Here is a 20,532-nt window from a genome sequence, read left to right on the forward strand (position 1 = left end):
CTAATAATAATGTAGGGAAAGGGCAGAACCCTACCGGTATGTAATATAAATATAATATATAATAATAACACTAATAATAATGTAGGGAAACTGCAGAACCCTAGCGGGGAATGCCCCGACTGAAGAGACCCCAGGCTTTCTCCTGTCGATGTCGCCTTTTGTGAGGGAGGTTGGTTGAATAAAGCTCGTTGAGTTTGAATAAGGAGGCCTCGCTGGGGGCCATTTTGGGAGTGGCGACCTTGACCCTTCTCTCCCCTTTTTCTCTTAAACGGTGCCGTGGGGCGCCTTTATTCCGCCCCCGACCGGAAGAAAACCCTCCCCTGATGTTTCTGGGACGAGAAGGGGGGGAATCCTCTCAGCTGGTCACTCCTTCTCCGTAATCGGATTCAGCGTCTAGCAGGAAGGGTCGGCCATCTTGAGCGTGGCGCGGCGGGCGGAGCGACGTGGACACGCCCCCTCCTCATTTGAATACGTGAGGACGTCGGGTGCGTCGAGGGGGCAAGATGGCGGCGTGTGGACGTGTCCGGAGGATGCTGCTCCTGCTCCTTCTCGCCGCCGCCGCCCGCGCCGACATGGCCCTCAACGCGGCGCCCGTGCAGCAGCAGCAGCCTCAGTTGCAACCTCAGTTGCAGCCTCAGTTGCAACAGCTGCAGCAGCAGCAGCAGCTGGCCCCCGCTGGGGGTCCGTCCTCTCGGCGGGGCGGCGGCGGCGGGTGGAAGCTGTCGGAGGAAGAGCTGTGCCGCGAAGACGTCACCCGGGTCTGCCCCAAGCACACCTGGACCAACAACCTGGCCGTGCTCGAGTGCCTGCAGGACGTGCGGGAGGTGAGGGCCGGGACGGACGACGGGGACGGAGGACCCAACCCACCGGGGCCCTCAAAAACACAGCCTCCTCCTCCTCCTCCTCCTTACAGTCCTATTGACTGAGCGCCCGCTGTGTGCAGAGCACTGGACTAAGCGTTTGGAAAGTCCATTTGGGCGACAGAGAGGGACAGTCCCTGCCCACAATGGGCTCACACGCTAGAAGGGGTGGGGGTGGAGGCAGACATCAAAACCTCGTGTTCCTCCTCCCTCCCGTCTTCTTTCTCCTCCTCTTCTTTCCCCTCTTCCTCCTCCTCCTCCTCCTCCTCCCAGTCCTATTGACTGAGCGCCCGCTGTGTGCAGAGCACTGGACTAAGCGTTTGGAAAGTCCAGTTGGGCGACAGAGAGGGACAGTCCCTGCCCACAACGGGCTCACACGCTAGAAGGGGTCGGGGTGGAGACAGACATCGAAACCTCTTCTTCCGCCTCCCTCCCTTCTTCTTTCTCCTCTTCCTCCTCTTCTTTCTCCTCTTCCCCCCTCCTCCTCTTCTTCTTCAGCTCATTCCAGTCCTATTGATTGAGCAATTGCTGTGTGCAGAGCCCTGGACTAAGCGTTCGGAAAGTCCAGTTGGGAGACAGAGAGGGACAGTCCCTGCCCACAACGGGCTCACACGCTAGAAGGGGTGGGGAGGGGAGACAGACATCAAAACCTCTTCTTCCGCCTCCCTCCCGTCTTCTTTCTCCTCTTCTTCTTTCTCCTCTTCCTCCTCTTCTTTCTCCTCTTCCCCCCTCCTCCTCTTCTTCTTCAGCTCATTACAGTCCTATTGACTGAGCGCCCGCTGTGTGCAGAGCCCTGGACTAAGCGTTTGGAAAGTCCAGTTGGGCGACAGAGAGGGACAGTCCCTGCCCACAACGGGCTCACACGCTAGAAGGGGTGGGGAGGGGAGACAGACATCAAAACCTCTTCTTCCGCCTCCCTTCCGTCTTCTTTCTCCTCCTCTTCTTTCTCCTCTTCTTCTTTCTCCTCTTCCTCCTCCTCCTCCTCTTCTTTCTCCTCTTCCCCTCTTCCTCCTCCTCTTCAGCTCATTCCAATCGTACTGATTGAGCGCCTACTGTGTGCAGAGCACTGGACTAAGCGTTTGGAAAGTCCAACTGGGCGACAGAGAGGGACAGTCCCTGCCCACAACGGGCTCACACGCTAGAAGGGGTCGGGGTGGAGACAGACATCAAAACCTCTTGTTCCTCCTCCCTCCCGTCTTCTTCCTCCTCCTCTTCCTCCTTCTCCTCCTCCCCCTCCCCCTCTCCCTCCCCCTCCCGTTACAGTCCTATTGATTGAGCACCTGCTGTGTGCAGAGCACTGGACTAAGCGTTTGGAAAGTCCAGTTGGGCGACAGAGAGGGACAGTCCCTGCCCACAACGGGCTCACACGCTAGAAGGGGTGGGGGTGGAGGCAGACATCAAAACCTCTTGTTCCTCCTCCCTCCCGTCTTCTTTCTCCTCCTCTTCTTTCCCCTCTTCCTCCTCCTCCTCCTCAGCTCGTTACAGTCCTATTGATGATTGAGCGCCTGCTGTGTGCAGAGCCCTGGACTAAGCGTTTGGAAAAAGTCCAGTTGGGCGACAGAGAAGGATAATCCTTGCCCACAACGGGCTCACACGCTAGAAGGAGTGGGGGTGGAGACAGACATCAAAACCTCTTGTTCCTCCTCCCTCCCGTCTTCTTTCTCCTCCTCTTCTTTCCCCTCTTCCTCCTCCTCCTTACAGTCCTATTGATGATTGAGCGCCTGCTGTGTGCAGAGCCCTGGACTAAGCGTTTGGAAAGTCCAGTTGGGCGACAGAGAGGGACAGTCCCTGCCCACAACGGGCTCACACGCTAGAAGGAGTTGGGGGGGAGACAGTCATCAAAACCTCTTCTTCCGCCTCCCTCCCTTCTTCTTTCTCCTCTTCTTCTTTCTCCTCTTCCTCCTCTTCTTTCTCCTCTTCCCCCCTCTTCCTCTTCTTCTTCAGCTCATTACAGTCCTATTGATTGAGCACCCGCTGTGTGCAGAGCACTGGACTAAGCGTTTGGAAAGTCCAGTTGGGCGACAGAGAGGGACAGTCCCTGCCCACAATGGGCTCACACGCTAGAAGGAGTTGGGGGGGAGACAGTCATCAAAACCTCTTCTTCCGCCTCCCTCCCTTCTTCTTTCTCCTCTTCTTCTTTCTCCTCTTCCTCCTCTTCTTTCTCCTCTTCCCCCCTCTTCCTCTTCTTCTTCAGCTCATTACAGTCCTATTGATTGAGCACCCGCTGTGTGCAGAGCACTGGACTAAGCGTTTGGAAAGTCCAGTTGGGCGACAGAGAGGGACAGTCCCTGCCCACAACGGGCTCACACGCTAGAAGGGGTTGGGGGGGAGACAGACATCAAAACCTCTTCTTCCGCCTCCCTCCCGTCTTCTTTCTCCTCTTCTTCTTTCTCCTCTTCTTTCTCCTCCTCTTCCTCCTTCTCCCCCTCCCGTTACAGTCCTATTGATTGAGCGCCTGCTGTGTGCAGAGCCCTGGACTAAGCGTTTGGAAAGTCCAATTGGGCGACAGAGAGGGACAGTCCCTGCCCACAACGGGCTCACGCGCTAGAAAGGGGGGGGGGGGGGGGGGCAGACATCGAAACCTCTTCTTCTGCCTCCCTCCCGTCTTCTTTCTCCTCCTCTTCTTTCTCCTCTTCTTCTTTCTCCTCTTCCTCTCCTCCTCCTCCTCTTCAGCTCATTCCAATCGTATTGACTGAGCGCCTACTGTGTGCAGAGCACTGGACTAAGCGTTTGGAAAGTCCAACTGGGCGACAGAGAGGGACAATCCCTGCCCACAACGGGCTCACACGCTAGAAGGGGTCGGGGCGGGAGACAGACATCAAAACCTCTTGTTCCTCCTCCCTCCCGTCTTCTTTCTCCTCTTCTTCTTTCTCCTTCTCTTCTTTCTCCTCTTCTTCCTCCTCCTCTTCCTCCTTCTCCTCCTCCCCCTCCCGTTACAGTCCTATTGACTGAGCGCCTGCTGTGTGCAGAGCCCTGGACTAAGCGTTTGGAAAGTCCAGTTGGGCGACAGAGAGGGACAGTCCCTGCCCACAGCGGGCTCACACTCTAGAAGGGGTCGCGGTGGTGGTGGTGGTGGTGGGGAGACAGACATCAAAACCTCTTGTTCCGCCTCCCTCCCGTCTTTTTTCTCCTCCTCTTCCTTCTCCTCTTCCTCCTCCTCCTCTTCATCTTCTTCAGCTCCTTACAATCCTATTGATTGAGCGCCTGCTGTGTGCAGAGCACTGGACTAAGCGTTTGGAAAAAGTCCAGTTGGGCGACAGAGAAGGATAATCCTTGCCCACAACGGGCTCACACGCTAGAAGGGGTGGGGGTGGAGACAGACATCAAAACCTCTTGTTCCTCCTCCCTCCCGTCTTCTTTCTCCTCCTCTTCTTTCTCCTCTTCCTCCTCCTCCCCTCCTCCTCCTCCTCTTCAGCTCGTTACAGTCCTATTGATTGAGCACCCGCCGTGTGCCGAGCACTGGACTAAGCGTTTGGAAAGTCCAGTTGGGCGACGGAGAGGGACAATCCCTGCCCACAACGGGCTCACACGCTAGAAGGAGTTGGGGGGAGACAGTCATCAAAACCTCTTCTTCCGCCTCCCTCCCATCTTCTTTCTCTTCTTCTTTCTCCTCTTCTTTCTCATCTTTCTTCTCTTTTTTCTCCTCTTCTCCTTTTCCTCCTCTTCAGCTCAGTCCAATCGTATTGATTGAGCGCCTGCTGTGTGCAGAGCACTGGACTAAGCGTTTGGATAGTCCAGTTGGGCAACAGAGAGGGACAATCCCTGCCCACAACGGGCTCACACGCTAGAAGGGGTGGGGGTGAGGGGGAGACAGACATCAAAACCTCTTGTTCCTCCTCCCTCCTGTCTTCTTTCTCCTCCTCTTCTTTCTCCTCTCTTCTTCTCTCTTCTTCCCTCTTCTTCCTCCTCCTCTTCTTTCTCCTCTTCTCCTCCTCCTCCTCCTCCTCTTCAGCTCATTCCAGTCCTATTGATTGAGCGCCTACTGTGTGCAGAGCACTGGACTAAGCGTTTGGAAAGTCCAATTGGGCGACAGAGAGGGACAATCCCTGCCCACAACGGGCTCACACGCTAGAAGGGGTTGGGGTGGAGACAGACATCGAAACCTCTTGTTCCTACTCCCTCCCGTCTTCTTTCTCTTCTTCTTCTTTCTCCTCTTCTTCTTTTTCCTCCTCTTCTTTCTCCTCCTCTTCGTTCTCCTCTTCTTCCTCCTCCTCTTCCTCCTTCTCCTTCTCCTCCTCTTCCTCCTTCTCCTTCTCCTCCTCCTCCTCCTCCTCCTCCCCCTCCCGTTACAGTCCTATTGATTGAGCGCCTGCTGTGTGCAGAGCACTGGACTAAGCGTTTGGAAAGTCCATTTGGGCGACAGAGAGGGACAGTCCCTGCCCACAACGGGCTCACACGCTAGAAGGGGTGGGGGTGGAGACAGACATCAAAACCTCTTGTTCCTCCTCCCTCCCGTCTTCTTTCTCCTCCTCTTCTTTCCCCTCTTCCTCCTCCACCTCCTCAGCTCGTTACAGTCCTATTGATGATTGAGCGCCTGCTGTGTGCAGAGCACTGGACTAAGCGTTTGGAAAGTCCAGTTGGGCGACAGGGAGGGACAATCCCTGCCCACAACGGGCTCACACGCTAGAAGGGGTGGGGCGGGAGACAGATATAAAAGCCTCTTCTTCCGCCTCCTCCCGTCTTTTCTCCTCTTCTTCTTTCTTCTCTTCTTTTTCCTCTTCTCCTCCTCCTCTTCAGCTCATTCCAGGCCTATTGATTGAGTGCCTGCTGTGTGCAGAGCCCTGGACTAAGCGTTTGGAAAGTCCAGTTGGGCGACAGAGAGGGACAATCCCTGCCCACAACGGGCTCACAGGCTAGAAGGGGTTGGGGGGGGAGACAGACATCAAAACCTCTTCTTCCGCCTCCCTCCCGTCGTCTTTCTCCTCTTCATTCCCCTCTTCTTTCTCATCTTCCTCCTCTTCTTTCTTCTCTTCAGCTCAATCCAGTCGTACTGATTGAGCTCTTACTGTGTGCAGAGCACTGGACTAAGCATTTGGGAAGTCCAATTGGGCAACAGAGACAGACAGTCCCTGCCCACAGCGGGCTCATACGCTAGAAGGGGTTGTGGGGGAGACAGACATCAAAACCTCTTCTTCCTCCTCCCTCCCGTCTTCTTTCTCTTCTTCTTTCTCCTCCTCTTCTTCTTTCTCCTCTTCTTCTTTCTCCTCTTCTCCTCCTCCTCCTCTTCAACTCAATCCAGTCGTGTTGATTGAGTGCTCACTGTGTGCAGAGCACTGGACTAAGCGTTTGGAAAGTCCAATTGGGCAACAGAGAGAGACAATCCCTGCCCACAACAGGCGCACAGGCTAGAAGGGGCTGAGGGGGAGACAGCCACGAAAATCTCTTCTTATTCCTCCTTCCCATCTTCTTTCTCTTTTTCTTTCTCATCTTCATTCTCCTCTTCTTCTTTCTCATCTTCCTCCTCTTCTTTCTTCTCTTTTTTCTCCTCTTCTTTCTCCTCTTCTTCTCCTCCGCCTCTTCAGCTCAATCCAATCATATTGAGTGAGCGCGTACTGTGTGCAGAGCACTGGACTAAGCGTTTGGAAAGTCCAGTTGGGCAACAGAGAGAGACAGTCCCTGTCCACAACAGGCTCACACGCTAGAAGGTGTGTGTGTGTGTGTGTGTGTGTGTGTGTGTGTGTGTGTGTGTGTGAGACAAACATCAAAACCTCTTCTTCCTCCTCCCTCCCGTTTTGTTTCTCCTCCTCTTCTTTCTCCTCCTCTTCTTTCTCCTCTTCTTCTTTCTCCTCTTCTTCTCCTCTTCTTCTTTATCCTCTTCTTCTTTCTCCTCTTCTACTTTCTCCTCTTCTTCTTTCTCCTCTTTTTCTTTCTCCTCTTCTTCTTTCTCCCCTTCTTCTTTCTCCCCTTCATCTTTCTCCTCTTCTTTCTCATCTTCTTCCTCTTCTCCTTTTCCTCCTCTTCAGCTCATTTCAATCGTATTGATTGAGCGCTTAATGTGTGCAGAGCACTGGGCTAAGCGTTTGGAAAGTCCAGTTGGGCGAAAGAGACAATCCCTGCCCACAAACCTCTTCTTCCTCCTCTTCTTCCTCCTCCCTCCCAACTTCTTTCTCCTCTTCTTCTTTCTCGTCTTCTTCTTCCTCCCCTCCTTCCTCCTGTCGTCTTCTTCCTCTTCCTCCACCTCTTCCTCTTCTTCCTTCTCCTCTTCCTCCCCACCACCATGGCGGAGGTCAGAGGGACCTTTGTGATGACTCCCATTGCAGCTGCCTGGGAGCCAGGGGGTGACAGGGGGAGCTCAGGAGGAGCGCACTCATTCTTATTTATTAAGAGGTTACTGTGTGCAGAGCACTGTACTAAGCACTTGGAAAAGTACAATACAATAATGAGTGACATTCATTCTGTTGTATTTATTGAGCACTTCCTGTGTGCAGAGCACTTGGGAAACTACAATAGAGCAATAAAGAGAGACAATCCTTGCCCATAGCGAGCTGTGGATCTGTGGGGGTCAAGAGAGAGCCCTGTCCCGTTCTCCCCCAGAAAGGGAAGAAGGGTCATGGTCGGTATTAATAATAATGGTATTTATTAAGAGCTTTTGTGCCAAGCACTGTTCCTAGCCCTGAGTTAGATACAAGGTAATCAGGTTGGACACAGTCCCTGTCCCTCGTGGGGCTCACGGTCTTCACCCCCATCTTACAGGTGAGGGAACCGAGGCAGAAGTGAAGTGACTTGCCCAAAGTCACACAGCAGACAAATGGCAAAGCCGGGTTTGGAACCCATGGCGTCTGGCTCCCGAGCCTGCGCTCTTGCCACAAGGGCATGTCCGGAAAACATCAGGAACCTCAATCAATCAATCGCGTTTATTGAGCGTTTACTGCGAGCAGAGCACTGCGAGAGAGTACAGTATCACAGAGTTGGTAGAAACGTTCCCTGCCCACACTGAGCGTACAGTCTAAAGGGTAGACACTTCCCTTGCTGCCTTTCTAGGGAGATCATCATCTCCTCTTGCACCCCTTTCACACCTCAGCCTCTCGGTGGCTGGGGGTGGGATGCAATGAGAGGGAAGAGGGGGTGGTCAGCAAAGGCTCGGGGGGAAATTGGGGTGATGCCCCTTCATAGGGCTTGCAGTACGCATCCTCCTACCTGCTTTGGTCTTTACAACTACCCCCGACCCTCGTTGCCAACTCTGCGAAATCTTTTAAACATCACTTAGCGAACAGAACGATCTGCCGATTAGCCAGGAGTACTGTCTGTTTCTGTGACACAGATTAAATTCTCTGTCCATCCCATCCGAGTTGTAAAGAGCCGTCGGATTCACCAGTTCATTGAGGGCCAGGAACTTCTCTACCAACTCTGTTGTATAGTACTCTCCCAAGCGCTTAGTACAGTGGTCTGCACACAGTAAGCGCTCAATAAATATCTCTGATGATGGTGAAACTGTACCGGTCCTTTTTGGCTATCCAGTATAAAGTTGGATGAAACCCTTTCGGTGGCTTGGGAGTAAATCTCACATTCAGAATCATTTTCCCAGAGGCCAGAATTCCTTCAAGATTACAAAAGCGTGAAATGTTTGGACAGAATGTAAAGGTGAGTCTTACAGCTCACCTTTGGGAATGGCGAGCCCTCATTCAACGGATGGCTTCAGAGGGCTCAATATGTGAGCTCCCTGGGTGTCCGACCATAATTTAAACAGTAGTACTTGCTTTAGTTAAATTTGGCAACGTTGAGAAATTTTTCACTCCGTGTCCTGTAGATATATTGAATGGGCCTCATTTCCTCAGTAAAGCTAAAGAGAGGAAAATCTAGGAAGGATGCTTTTCCCCAAGTTAACCTGGATTCTTTCCTGATGAGTTGCTCAATCGTCTAGTCCAGTGCGCCCCACTAACGTTTTCCAAAGACAATCTATAAGTGACTTTGCCTTTCACCAATGCAGATGCCATCATTATCTTATCAGGCAGTTTTCGGGTTAAAATCATATGACTCTTCTAACATTGCCTTTCGCTCGATTTTTTTTTTCATGCTGTTGCATTCATTGACGCAAATCTTTAAGCCAAAAGTGTATAGTGGGGCAGATTTGTAATCAATGGGAGGTCGAGAGGTATAAGTAACAACGGCCCCTAGATACTTTTGAAAAGGTTTCAGATGGTCTAGTGGCCATAGCTTTGATAACAGTGTAATTTAGAGATGATTATCCAGTCCCCTTCTTTAGACATCAATTTGTCCTCACTGCAGCCTTTTGTAATGTTAGGTTTTCTTTCCTTCTGCTAAAGCACGTGGTATAATTGGGGTTTCTCAAATCATGGTTTATAAATTTATCAGTGATCTGTGAAAGATCTTTGTGGTCTTCAGAAGCCGTCTCCGCAATGCAGGGTGGTTTTTCTAGAAGTGAGGAAACCAGGGGAAAACAGAACAGGGCCCCATTTACAGAATTTTAATTCTTTCGCACTCAGTATCAGACTGATATCTGCGAACTACTTGGGGAAAATGGCCCAATGATAGGCCCAAAACACATGGGGCTGCCGCTAATGAAAATCTGTGGCCAGTGTTGCGAAGAGCAGGCCCAAGATAACGAAGCTTGGGGTAATGCCAGTTTGCGTTTAGGTGGATTCCAAGAAGATTTCTAAACAAAGGAGGACAAGCCAGAGCTGTTACAAATAGTGTAATTCAGTCCAGAAGATTACAAGTTCTAGCGAAGCTTAGTGGATTCAGAGACCTCAGTTCTAGCTCAGTTCACTCTAACTCTTTCGGTTCAGTTTTTTTTTTCCGTGATAAGATAGTGAAAGCTCTTCTAGTCAGCTGCCTAGGGTTGTTGAGAGCAGGGAACATATCAGCGCTTAGAACAGTGCTTTGCACATAGTAAGAGCTTAACAAATACCATTATTATTATTATTATCATGTCTTGTACACTCAGCTCTCCCATAATGTGTGCTTCCCCCCCCTCACTGACTGTGAGCTCGTTGTAGGCAGGGATTGCCACTCTTTATTGTTGTAGTGTACTTTCCCAAGTGCTTAGTACAGTGCTCTGCACACAGTAAGCACTTAATAAATACGATTGAATGAATGAATGAAAGGGATCAGGTGATTTTTTTTCAACAGTCTGGATAGAACACGATGTCATAGTGGAAGAAATGGTTTTGTGCACATGGGCTTTATTGGTCAGGGGGACTGTCAAGAAGGCGGCGTTTGTCAAACACACAGCCCTTGCATTTTAGTAGAATTGAGGCGTCCTCTTCCTACTGTGCCACTTAATTTTCTCAGCCCCAGGTGGCTGGGAAATTGGAGCCTGTGGTGAGAGGGTGGAGTGCTTTTGGTTTATATCTGGATGAAAATAGGAGTTTGACCAAAAGTGTGATATAAATTCCAGAGGGTGGTATTCTTACCACATTTTTTTAAGGCAACTCCTGGGACTGTTATTTTCTTCAGAGTTCCAATTGAACAAATCAGATTTACACACTTGAAGGATAGGAAATAAACCTAAATCATTTAGGATTTGAAGTTTATTTTGCTCTGTGTTTTCCAGTGAGGAGGGGTCTCTGGCAAGCAAGTTCTTAGCTCATTTCTTTTATTCCTTTTGGCTACGAATCTTGAAGGAAATCTTTCTGTGTCTGCACCCAGGTTGGCCACCAGAATGCATGTCTTCTCCCCCCAATCCCCGCACTGTAGGTTGCCCTTGGCATCAGAAGACATGGCTTGGTGCCAACCTCATGTGTGTGTCGTCAGAGATCATGAGTATGGCAGTGCAAGTTTTCTTAAGTGTGGGGTTTTGTGAGAATACAACCGTTATGTTTCAGGAAAAATGGATGCACTTGTTATAAGACCGTTGAAAGGACAGATCAGAAATTTAGGAATGTTTAATGGCGACGTGGAATAGCTGATTAAAGTGCCTGGCACATAATAAACGCTTAACAAATACCATAATTATTATTAAGTATGCAGTCTTCACCTCGGATTTGGTTACGGCTACATTATTTCATTCATTCAATCGTATTGAGCGCTCACTGTGTGCAGAGCACTGTACTAAGCACTTGGAAAGTACAATTCAGCAACAAAGAGAGACAATCCCTGCCCACAGCAGGTTCACAGTCTAGAAGGGGGGAGTCAATGTGATTGTAAACTCGTTATGGGCAGGGAGTGTGTCAGCTCATTCTGCAATAGCGTACTCTCCCAAGCACTTAGAACAGTGCTCTGCACATTAGTAAGTGCTCAATAAATGCCATTGATTGATTGGATATGTCCAAAGTTCAAACTGGAGTAAGGTTTTTTTAAGTTTTTTTTTAAGTTGGGAGTTAAAAATTTATGTAGAGGCTCACGTTACCAAATGAATTTAAAGGTAATGATTAATACCAGTGATGTAGACTGCTATGTAGAGTCACTTTTCAGATTTGCCTTACGAATTGTTTGGTGCCGATAACTTTGGCATCTTTACATGAACTGTAAGGAGTTCTCTCTGTATTCAGGATTCTGTCCGTGTTGCTGTTTTTCTTAGTTAACGGCTTTCTCAGCTGGTTTTAGTCGTGACTTCTAACTCCTTAGATGCTTTTGAGAATGTTTAGACTATATTCAGTCAGGCACAGTTTCTATTGTGAGTGGAAATGCTAAAGAAGGTGTTGGATTGCCATCCTGAAAATCCAAGTCTTTTCTCCTGAGGGAGGATAAACCGGGCAAATTTATTGGGCTTCCCCAGTATAAAGTTGATAGGAGAAGCTTCCCTTAAGATCGGAAGGGCAAATCGTTTCCACATTGCCTACGGCTTCTTTGCTGATTGCGTGTGTAGATTCTAATGGTTAGAATTGGTCTTGGCTTAGATGTGGACATTTCCCCCTGGTTTTTGTGTTTCCTTCTATTTTTATTTTTGTTTGTTAGGTGATTCCCGGCTTTTGCATTTGATAAAAATGCCACTCGGGATTTGTATCTGGTTTGTATTTAGTCCTCTGCTGCCGTTTTGCTCTGGGTATCTGTGCTCATCTGTGAAGCTTAAAGTGTATCCCCGGGAGGGCTGAGACCGTAGTTTCTTTGATTCTCTCTCTCTCTTGCCACAGGCCCTACCCAAGTAGACACTTGCTATTTGTTTATAGTTAATGGAATTGGCAAGTCTTCCATTGAAAAAATATTTCCCAATCTAATATGGGCCTGCTCTCACCCCACCTCTCTTCTCTCCTCAGGAAGTAAGAAAAGGTTACTAGGGAAAGGAGAAAGCTTTAAATGAGAAAGCTGGTAACGGTCACATGGAGTTGAAGTTGTGGTCTAGCACCAACTTTGGTTCACCCACCTTGAAAAAAGGGTTTGAACAATGCGGGAGAGGCTGTTTTTCCAGTCACTGGAAATTTCTGACCTTGGGCTTCAAGTCCAGCTAATAACTTGCTCCCTCTTATCTCATTCTCCCCCCACCCTCCCAAAACTACGTGGCACACCACATATTTTGATCTGCCCAAGGAAACCTGTCAACGGTCCCTAAACAAACAAAGTAACAAAACTCTCAGGCCACTGAGTACACATTCCCTACCACCCCCTCCCCGCCAACACCTTCCCTTCTCTGCTCTACTTGCCCTTTCTTTTGTTCATTCATTTCAGTCAGTCATATTTATTGAATGCTTACTATGTGCAGAGCACTGTACTAAGCCCTGGGAGAATACACCTTTCTCTCCTTCAGCCCAGCTCTTTCAGGATTCCTTCCCAGATTAATTCCCCAAGACGTTTGGGCATGCCTCTCCTCCCCCAACTACCCCAGCCCTTTTGCATATCCTTGCAAGTCTCCCTCTGACTTCTGTTGTTTGTGTTCTTAAGGTTTATGGCCCTGGCAGTTGCCCTTTGAGATGTAATTGTAGGTCTGTGTTGTATATTTGTTCGGTGAACTCCTTAGCCTCGAGGAGCACGTTGTCTTCTTCCTTTGTACTTCCCCACAGCGTCTAGTTCAGTGCTCCAGCAAACACTGAATGCTTTGCGAAGGCTGACGATGGGTTTAATGTTTGTAGCTGTCCTCCCTGATCAAAGATGAGACTTCTCCTAGGCGGGTCAACAAGCTGTTCCTTCCTCATCATGCTCAGTCAGTCAGGAGTGTTGGTTGAGCATCTGCTGTGTGCAGAGCACTGTCCTAAGTGCTTGGGAGAGCACAGTAGAATTCATAGTCGTGATCCCTGCCCTCACTGAGCAGGCACTGTATTTGACACTGCCTACTTTAGCCACTGTCAAATGCTATTTGTTCAGCTCCCAAGTTGTGGCTGCCTAAAAGGGTAACATTCCCGTTCACCACTAATAGATGCATTTCTTTTGAAATCTGGGAAAACAACCATTAGGGATGCAGAGAGATGGAAAGAAGCCTTCATTGGCTCTCACCCTTGCATTCTGCCGGTGCGTAGTTGGCGCTCTTCGACTCGCCTATAGGAAGCCTGGATCCGAAGCTTAGATTTTTAATAAACTGGATTTAATCACATTCTCCATGGCAGGAGTGTGCATCTCATCTTAGGCAGGCTTTGCCTGCAAGTGGAACTGAAGGTTGCTGACACTGAATTTGCAGCAGCGCTGGTGTAACGTGTGTAACGTGGTGGTTGGGGGTGGGGAGGGCGACAATAGGTGGCAAAGGGTTCTCGCGTTCCAGAAATGTAAAATTGGAGGCAAGGCTCCAAGTCCATAGTCTGGACAAAGTCCTTGTGGCAATGAGGGCATTTGAATTCCAATTAAGGAGCAATAACTCTCGAGGCACCAGTTAGCACGAGGCATATGTTTCCTCTGTGTTTATAGCTCTGCTGCAGTTGGAAAACATTTTTAGAGTGGGAGAGCTGAATTTGCCCTGGTTTTCGGCTTCGTTTATTACGGCCTGAAGAAGTGGACCGGAAGCCAAGTTGTATAATACCAGTTCTGAGAAGGCATTCGAGGGAGAAATGGCCATGCCATTTGAACTTTCTCGGGTCCCTAAGTCCATGAAATGGAAAACAGCCCTGGACTTAAAAAGCCTCCCACCAGCCGAAGAGCCTAATCCTGGAATTTCAGAAACTCCCACTTAGAGCCGGGAGGAAGTTCTGGAATTCTGGGGTTGAAAATGGAATGGCTCAAATTCTATAAGATCACCACCTTAAAATAGACCTGAGGCTGTCCTTTAAATGGATCCTGCTTGGAAGGCACCAGGACATTCGGAAGACGGGAGGAAGGCGGCTCACTCTCTGAAAAACTGAAGAATGGGCGTTGACAGTGTCTGTGTGTTCCAAGAGGGGATGGATATAAGAACACTGCAGATTTTTTGAAAGACTTGGGTCGGAATTTTGCTAAACAGGAGTAATAGTGGTAGAGAGCCTTAATCTTTCTGGCGTTGTGGCACAGATTAGGTTTTCTCGCCACTGATGTAACATAACTAAATTTAGCATTTTGAGTTTGAGTCAGAATATCACAAAGAACTCTGAAGTAAACAATTTCAGGCTCACTGTAGTTACAGATATAGCATAGGGACAGTTGAAATTGTGCTAAAAGATTGAAGGTCATTTAGCAGAAATCGATTGAATTTATCACTAAATGTGTTGGCCCTGAGATCCTAGAAATGCATTGTTCAGCACCAAGAATGTGCAGGGACCTTATCCTTTATCTCCATTGAACTCTCTGAAATTCATCATTTGATCAAATTTATTGAGCACTTACTCAGTGCAGAACACTGTACTAAGCGCTTGGGAGAGTACAGTGTAACAATAGACAGAGGCATTCCGTGTCCACAACGAGCTTACGGTCTAGAGGGAAGGTGTTTCTGTCCGTTTTCAAGCCACGGACCTTTTGCGTGTTAGGTGAATGTGATAACCATATGCTACAGAAACTAAGTGTATAGAGCAGTGCTTTGCCCACAGTAGGCATCGATAAATATCAATTATTATCGATTATTATAATATGATGAGAAGCAGCGTGGCTCAGTGGAAAGAGCCCGGGCTTTGGAGTCAGAGGTCATGGGTTCAAATCCCGGCTCCGCCAATTGTCAGCTGTGTGACTTTGGGCAAGTCACTTCACTTCTCTGGGCTTCAGTTACCTTATCTGTAAAATGGGGATTAAGACTGTGAGCCCCCCATGGGATAACCTGATCGCTTTGTAACCTCCCCAGCGCTTAGAACAGTGCTTTGAATATAATAAGCGCTTAATAAATGTTATGGTTATTATTATTATTATTATTATTATTATTATTATTATTATTATTATTATTGACTGAGTGTTGTTTTCAGTGGTATGGGTGGCATTGGTGATAGACCCTGGAGGAAAAGAGAGCTATCATTACAGTTTATCCATGTGGGGATCCCCCCACCCTGCCGTGAGCCTGCTGGATCATTCAGATCATATGGAGAGCTCTCTCCCTCCGTTATCTCTTTGCCGGACTGCAGCCCTGGCTTGCCTGATTGGTGTTTTTGTTTTTTAAAGATGCAGGGAATCTCTGCTTTCCCCATCTGTCCCTGCAGAGAGGGAGTAAGGATATATACTCACTCCTGGTACCATTGGAAAACATCAGTCGGGTTGTCAGAAAGCAGTCCAGCCTCGGAACTGAAAATCATCCAGGGAGCAAGGGCCTGGGACTCAGGACTTGGGTTGTAATCCCAGTTCCACTCCTTGTCTGCTGCGTGACCTTGGGCAAGTCACTTAACTTCTCTGGGCCTCAAATACCTCATCTGTAAAATGGGGATTAAAACTATGAGCTCCATGTGGAACCTGGACCGTAGCCAACCAAATTATCCTAAATCTCCTTCAGTGCTTAGAACTGTGCCTGACACATAGTAAGCACTTCGCAAAAAGCATAAAAAAAATAAGCCAGCATGTTCCTGATGGTGTCAAATTGACAATGAAGTGAAAAGTAACATCCCAAATAGGCTTTGCACAGAAGGTGTGACCAAAGACAGGTTTGTTGTAACAGAAGGTGAACAAATACAAATGAATGTACTTTACCAACGAAAATGCAAAGGGACCAGCTTGAGATTTTAGAGCAGGACATTCCATAATGCTGTTATTTAGTCTTCACAAATTGGAGTTCACTCTGGAGTGAAGATGGGGTGTCCAGATGTCCCCTTGATTGTTTCCATGAGCTTGTTTAGGTGGCTGATGAACAAAAGACTTTCTGTTACTTTTTTTTTCTTGCTCCTCTGTGGGGAATCTGTTGGGTTGTAATTCATGCAATATGTGCAGCACCCCTTTTTTCTTCCAGGATGACTCCATCCCTCTCCCTCACCCTCTTTTCCTCCTCCCGCTCACTGTTACAATTCTTAATTCCTTCTTTTGGAATTGCTAGTTGGGCCAAAGGTGGTACTTTGCGATCTTTAGCAACTGCAAAGATGAGAGTCAGTATCAGGTAAGCGCATGGTGATTGGAAAAAGGGAGAGTTAGAATAAGTAAAACATTCATAGGTACCAACTAATTTTATGGACTGGTTTCCACCCCCTCCCCGCACCCCAAGAGTCTCGGGGAGGAGCAGAAGTCGGGTTGTCATCTTTCCGTTTCCTTGCTCACACTCTCGGAGATATTAAAGACCTGAAAACGGGCAGCAGAAAGGTAGAGGGCAAGAAACTAGGTAGTTCACAGAATGGCTGAGCAGCACCTGAACAATCTGGAAATGAATGTGGGAGTTAGCTTTGGGAATTCCACGGAAGGCTGGCTGTGTGGGCTGTAGTGTTTCACACAGTTCAATACTAATCATGATTTTTTGGTCCTACATCACTGCAGATCTTTGTGGTTGATGGCAGATATAATTGGCTTAGGAGTTCCTGGTCCCAAATGGGAGCAGGTGAAGATCTAGTTAGAGGTCTTGAGAATGGGAAGAATTGAGCAGGCAGAGGAAGTGGAGAGAAAACACGGCACTGCATTGTGCCACCCCGACAGAACAGACTGAATTGTAAGGGATGCTGTCATGTGTCTTAAAAAAGTACAGTCTTAATAATAGCTGTGGTATTCGTTAAGCGCTTACTATGTGCCAGGCACTGTACTAAGCACTGGGGTGGATACAAGGATGTCAGGTCGGACACAATCCCTGTCCCACATGGGCTCACCGTCTTAATCCCCATTTTACGGATGAGGTTACTGAGGCACAGTGAAGTGACTTGCCCAAGGCCACACAGTAGAAAAGTGGCAAAGACAGGATTAGAACCCATGACCTTCTGACCCCCGGCCTGCCGTTTTGTCATAGTACCGTTCTTCTGTTGTTTACCAGGGATTAAGTGAACACAGATTGGTTCTCAGTTAACTAGAATAAGGCAGATTAATGTCACAGTGAGTAATTATGACTTACACAGTCTATCAGTCAAAATATTATCACTATATATAGAAGCTGTAATTGAAACATTGTTTGACGATTGATCTCTCATTGAAAATTTTTGAGCCTGGCCAGAGCTTTACAGTTCTTAAAGTTTGCCTCTTCATTTATGTATGTCAACTTAGTCCCCACAAAGTAGCTAAAATAGTTATAAATGTAAGAGTCATAATTACTCATTGTGACATTAATCTGCCTCATTTTAGTTAACTGAGGACCAATCTGTGTTCACTTAACCCATGGTAAACAACAGAAGAACAGAATTATGACAAAACAGCATGGCCTAGTGGAAAGAGCCCGGGCCTGGGTTCTAATCCCAGAGCTGCCATTTGTCTGCTGTGTGGCCTTGGGCAAGTCACTTAACTTCTCTCTCAGTACCTCATCCCTAAAATTAGGATTAAGACTGAGCCCAATGTGGGACAGGCACTTGGTCCAATCTGATTATGTTGAATCTACCCCAGCACTTAATACGGTAACTGGTACAAAGTAAGAACTTAAAAAATACCATTTTTTTTTAAAAAAGATACCATAGGGTGCCTCTTCTAAGGAGGTGAGGAAAACAGTGAGGGGACCATTTGGGGTGAATCTCAGATGGTAGTGGAAGGGGTCTCTGAACCACTCTGGCTCCTGGTGAGGGCCTGCCATTTTCCCTGTTCCCTTCCCCTGGGTTCCTGTTCAGAATGCCACAGCAACAATTGTTTTGGTGTGGTAGAGGATGCTCCTTGGTTCTTAGTTGTCAATGCCTGTTTAATTTGTATAATGAAACTTTTTGGTGTTGTCTAAAGGGGGTGTTAACATACACACACACACACTCTCTTTCCGTATGATTTATTTCCATTGCATCAGTATCTCATTCATCAAGCTATCAGCCGGCGAGCAAAACAATCAGAAATCAGACTGACCTGAACTTTCTGTATCCGAATTGGAGCAGATGTACTAGAAGTGGCAGTATCCGACCTGCTTTTTCATTGACCAGATTTGATGATTCTTTGAACCCGTCTCCCGGGGAGGTATTGCTATAGAAGGTTTTCGGGAAACTAGGTAACAGCTGTGCAAACTTTGGATCAAACCTCACGTGCTGAAATGGTCTCTGAAGGCTTCAGACCGAAAGTCTTTCGGCTTCATCAGGCAGCTTCAAAGCAGAGCTTAATGCAATACCAGTTTGCGTTGCGGGGGTCGGGGGAGTGGGCTGCAGAATTCATTCCGTTAGGCTGCCGTCAAATGTGCATTCAGGCCGGTGAAATGCTGCCCATTCTCCTAGCAGACGTGGAGTTTTAGATGTAGTGAAAGTAATGGCAAGAATCAGTAGTGTAGTGTTCTGGGAAAGAACAGTCCTCCACCACTCAAAGTAACTTCTCGGTGACTTTATCAATCAGCCAAATTATTGCTCCCTTAGGTTTTCATTCCTTCTGTTTCCCAAGACATTTGAAGGGAGGGCAGCACCGTAGCCTTGGGATTGGGTCGAGAGTAGGATTTGGAGACGGAGCTTGAATACTACACCGCTCCGGCTTTTGTTTTCAGGTTGCCGAAGGGAGGATAGTTCTGCTGACTTGGACCCAAGATGGGGCCTGGGCACCCCAGTTCTGTTGTAGGCAACACCACCGACTAAACTAAGAGTCGCAGGCTCATTAATCGGGGACAGGCTATTTTGGCTGGGGGTTTTGTCCAAAGGTTGGGGTGACAAATGGACTGTTTTTCATGGAGTTGAAAAATACTTGTGGTTTCAGTGCACTTTCGACTACAGGATGGGCCGAAAATAGTAACCTGAGGGAAAGTTAACCCCAAACCATGTGACTGAACAGTTGTCACATTTGAACAGAATCAGTAAATATTTTATTGAAAAAGAGCCTTTTCCATTAGAATGCTTCGGTCTGCCCAGTTTGAACACATTAAATTCACCTTTTACGTGAAAGTTGTTCAAGAGGCTTCGATATCCACGTAGTTAAACCACATGTTTCAGGCTGACAGAACATTTAAATGGTAATAGTAACAGTATTTACCAATTTAGCCAAACACCTTTATCATTTTTGGCACACCCTGCAGTAAGCATGAGCTTGATTTCAAGGTCTGCATCTGATTTGGCCTGGAGCGGGAGAGATTTAATGGTAAGGAAGGATCTTTTTTTTTTTATGGTCTATGTTAAGTGGTTACTATATGCCAGGCACTGTACTAAAGCACTGGGGTAGGTACAAGCTAATCAGGTGGGACACAGTCCATGTCCCACATGGGGCTCACAGTCTTAATCCCTATTTTGCAGATGAGGGAAATGAGGCACAGAGAAATTAAGTGACTTTCCCAAGGTCACACAGCAGACACGTGGCAGAGCTGGGATTAGAACCTCTTGACACCCAGGCTTATGCTCTTTTCACTTAGCCATGCTGCTCGACAAGACCTTGAATCTTCAGTGTTGTGGTGGGACTGTCATTATGGGCAGTTTGCAAACTGCACTTCTGATTTAGTGATAGACACATTCATCAGTGTGAATGTGAGCTCATTATGGACAGGGAGCGTGTCTGCTAATTCTGTTGTATTGTACACTCCCCAGTGCTTAGTACAGTGCTCTGCACATAGTAATCATTCAGCAAATATGATTGATTGGGACATTTTCTGTTTTTCACTGTTTGGATTTTAGTGGGTTTGGATTGTAGCAGCTTTACAGAATAAATTCCAGAACCCATTTTTCTCCCATTTGACATTCAGCACACAGATACCAAACGGTTGGGGTCCATGCCTTTGGAAAATCTAATTGGCCCACAGAGTGCAGCGTGTGAATTCTAGTGGGCTTTTCATGTGTTTCAGAGTGAGGAAGTAAAATTGTTCCTAAAAGATCTTTCAGAAAACTTCTAAGGGGCAGAGTTTCAAAGACAGCTATGTCATTAGCAGCCGTAGAGTTCAAAAATTCAAGCCTGGTTAGATCATAAACCAAGCCTTGCCAGTGTGTGGCAAGGCTGACCAGGGTTTAGCCCTGGTCCCTTTGGGCAGAACCCATTTTCTCTCAATTGTAAGAGGGCACCACAGGGCTTATAATAATAATAATAATAGTAGTAGTATTTGTTAAGCACTTACTATGTGCCAAGCACTGTTCTAAGCATTGGGCTTATGCAGGCTTAGACCTGTGACTGTATTCCTCTCCCCAAAATAGAGGCTCTTTCCCGTCTCAAACAGCACCCAATCGAGCCTTCTGACTGGAAAAAAAACTTCACTTCAGGGCAGATAAAAGGAAGAGTTATTATTGGCGTGCCCTCTGACCCCTCTCCCAGTACAAAGAGCAGTGAGGCCTAGTGGAAAGAGCCCGGGCTTGAGAGTCAGAGAACCTGGGTTTTAATCCCTGCTCTGCCACTTGTCCGCTGTGTGACGATGGGCAAGTCATCTACCTTTTCTGTGCCTCACCTATAAAATGGGCATCCAATACCCGTTCTC

The 20,532-nt window shown here is 47.8% G+C and overlaps 1 protein-coding gene across 1 annotated transcript in view; it reads left to right on the plus strand.

Annotated features, from left to right (window-relative positions):
* Window positions 1-503: 503 nt before the first annotated feature.
* GLG1 (golgi glycoprotein 1) overlaps window positions 504-20,532 on the plus strand; it is a 144,791-nt gene continuing 124,762 nt past the window's right edge. Inside the window, exon 1 of the mRNA XM_038753357.1 lies at window positions 504-824. Coding sequence (XP_038609285.1) covers window positions 504-824 — 321 coding nt within the window. The remainder of the gene's footprint in view (window positions 825-20,532) is intronic.

Source organism: Tachyglossus aculeatus, chromosome 11, assembly GCF_015852505.1.
Source record: "Tachyglossus aculeatus isolate mTacAcu1 chromosome 11, mTacAcu1.pri, whole genome shotgun sequence".
Classification (NCBI taxonomy): domain Eukaryota; kingdom Metazoa; phylum Chordata; class Mammalia; order Monotremata; family Tachyglossidae; genus Tachyglossus; species Tachyglossus aculeatus.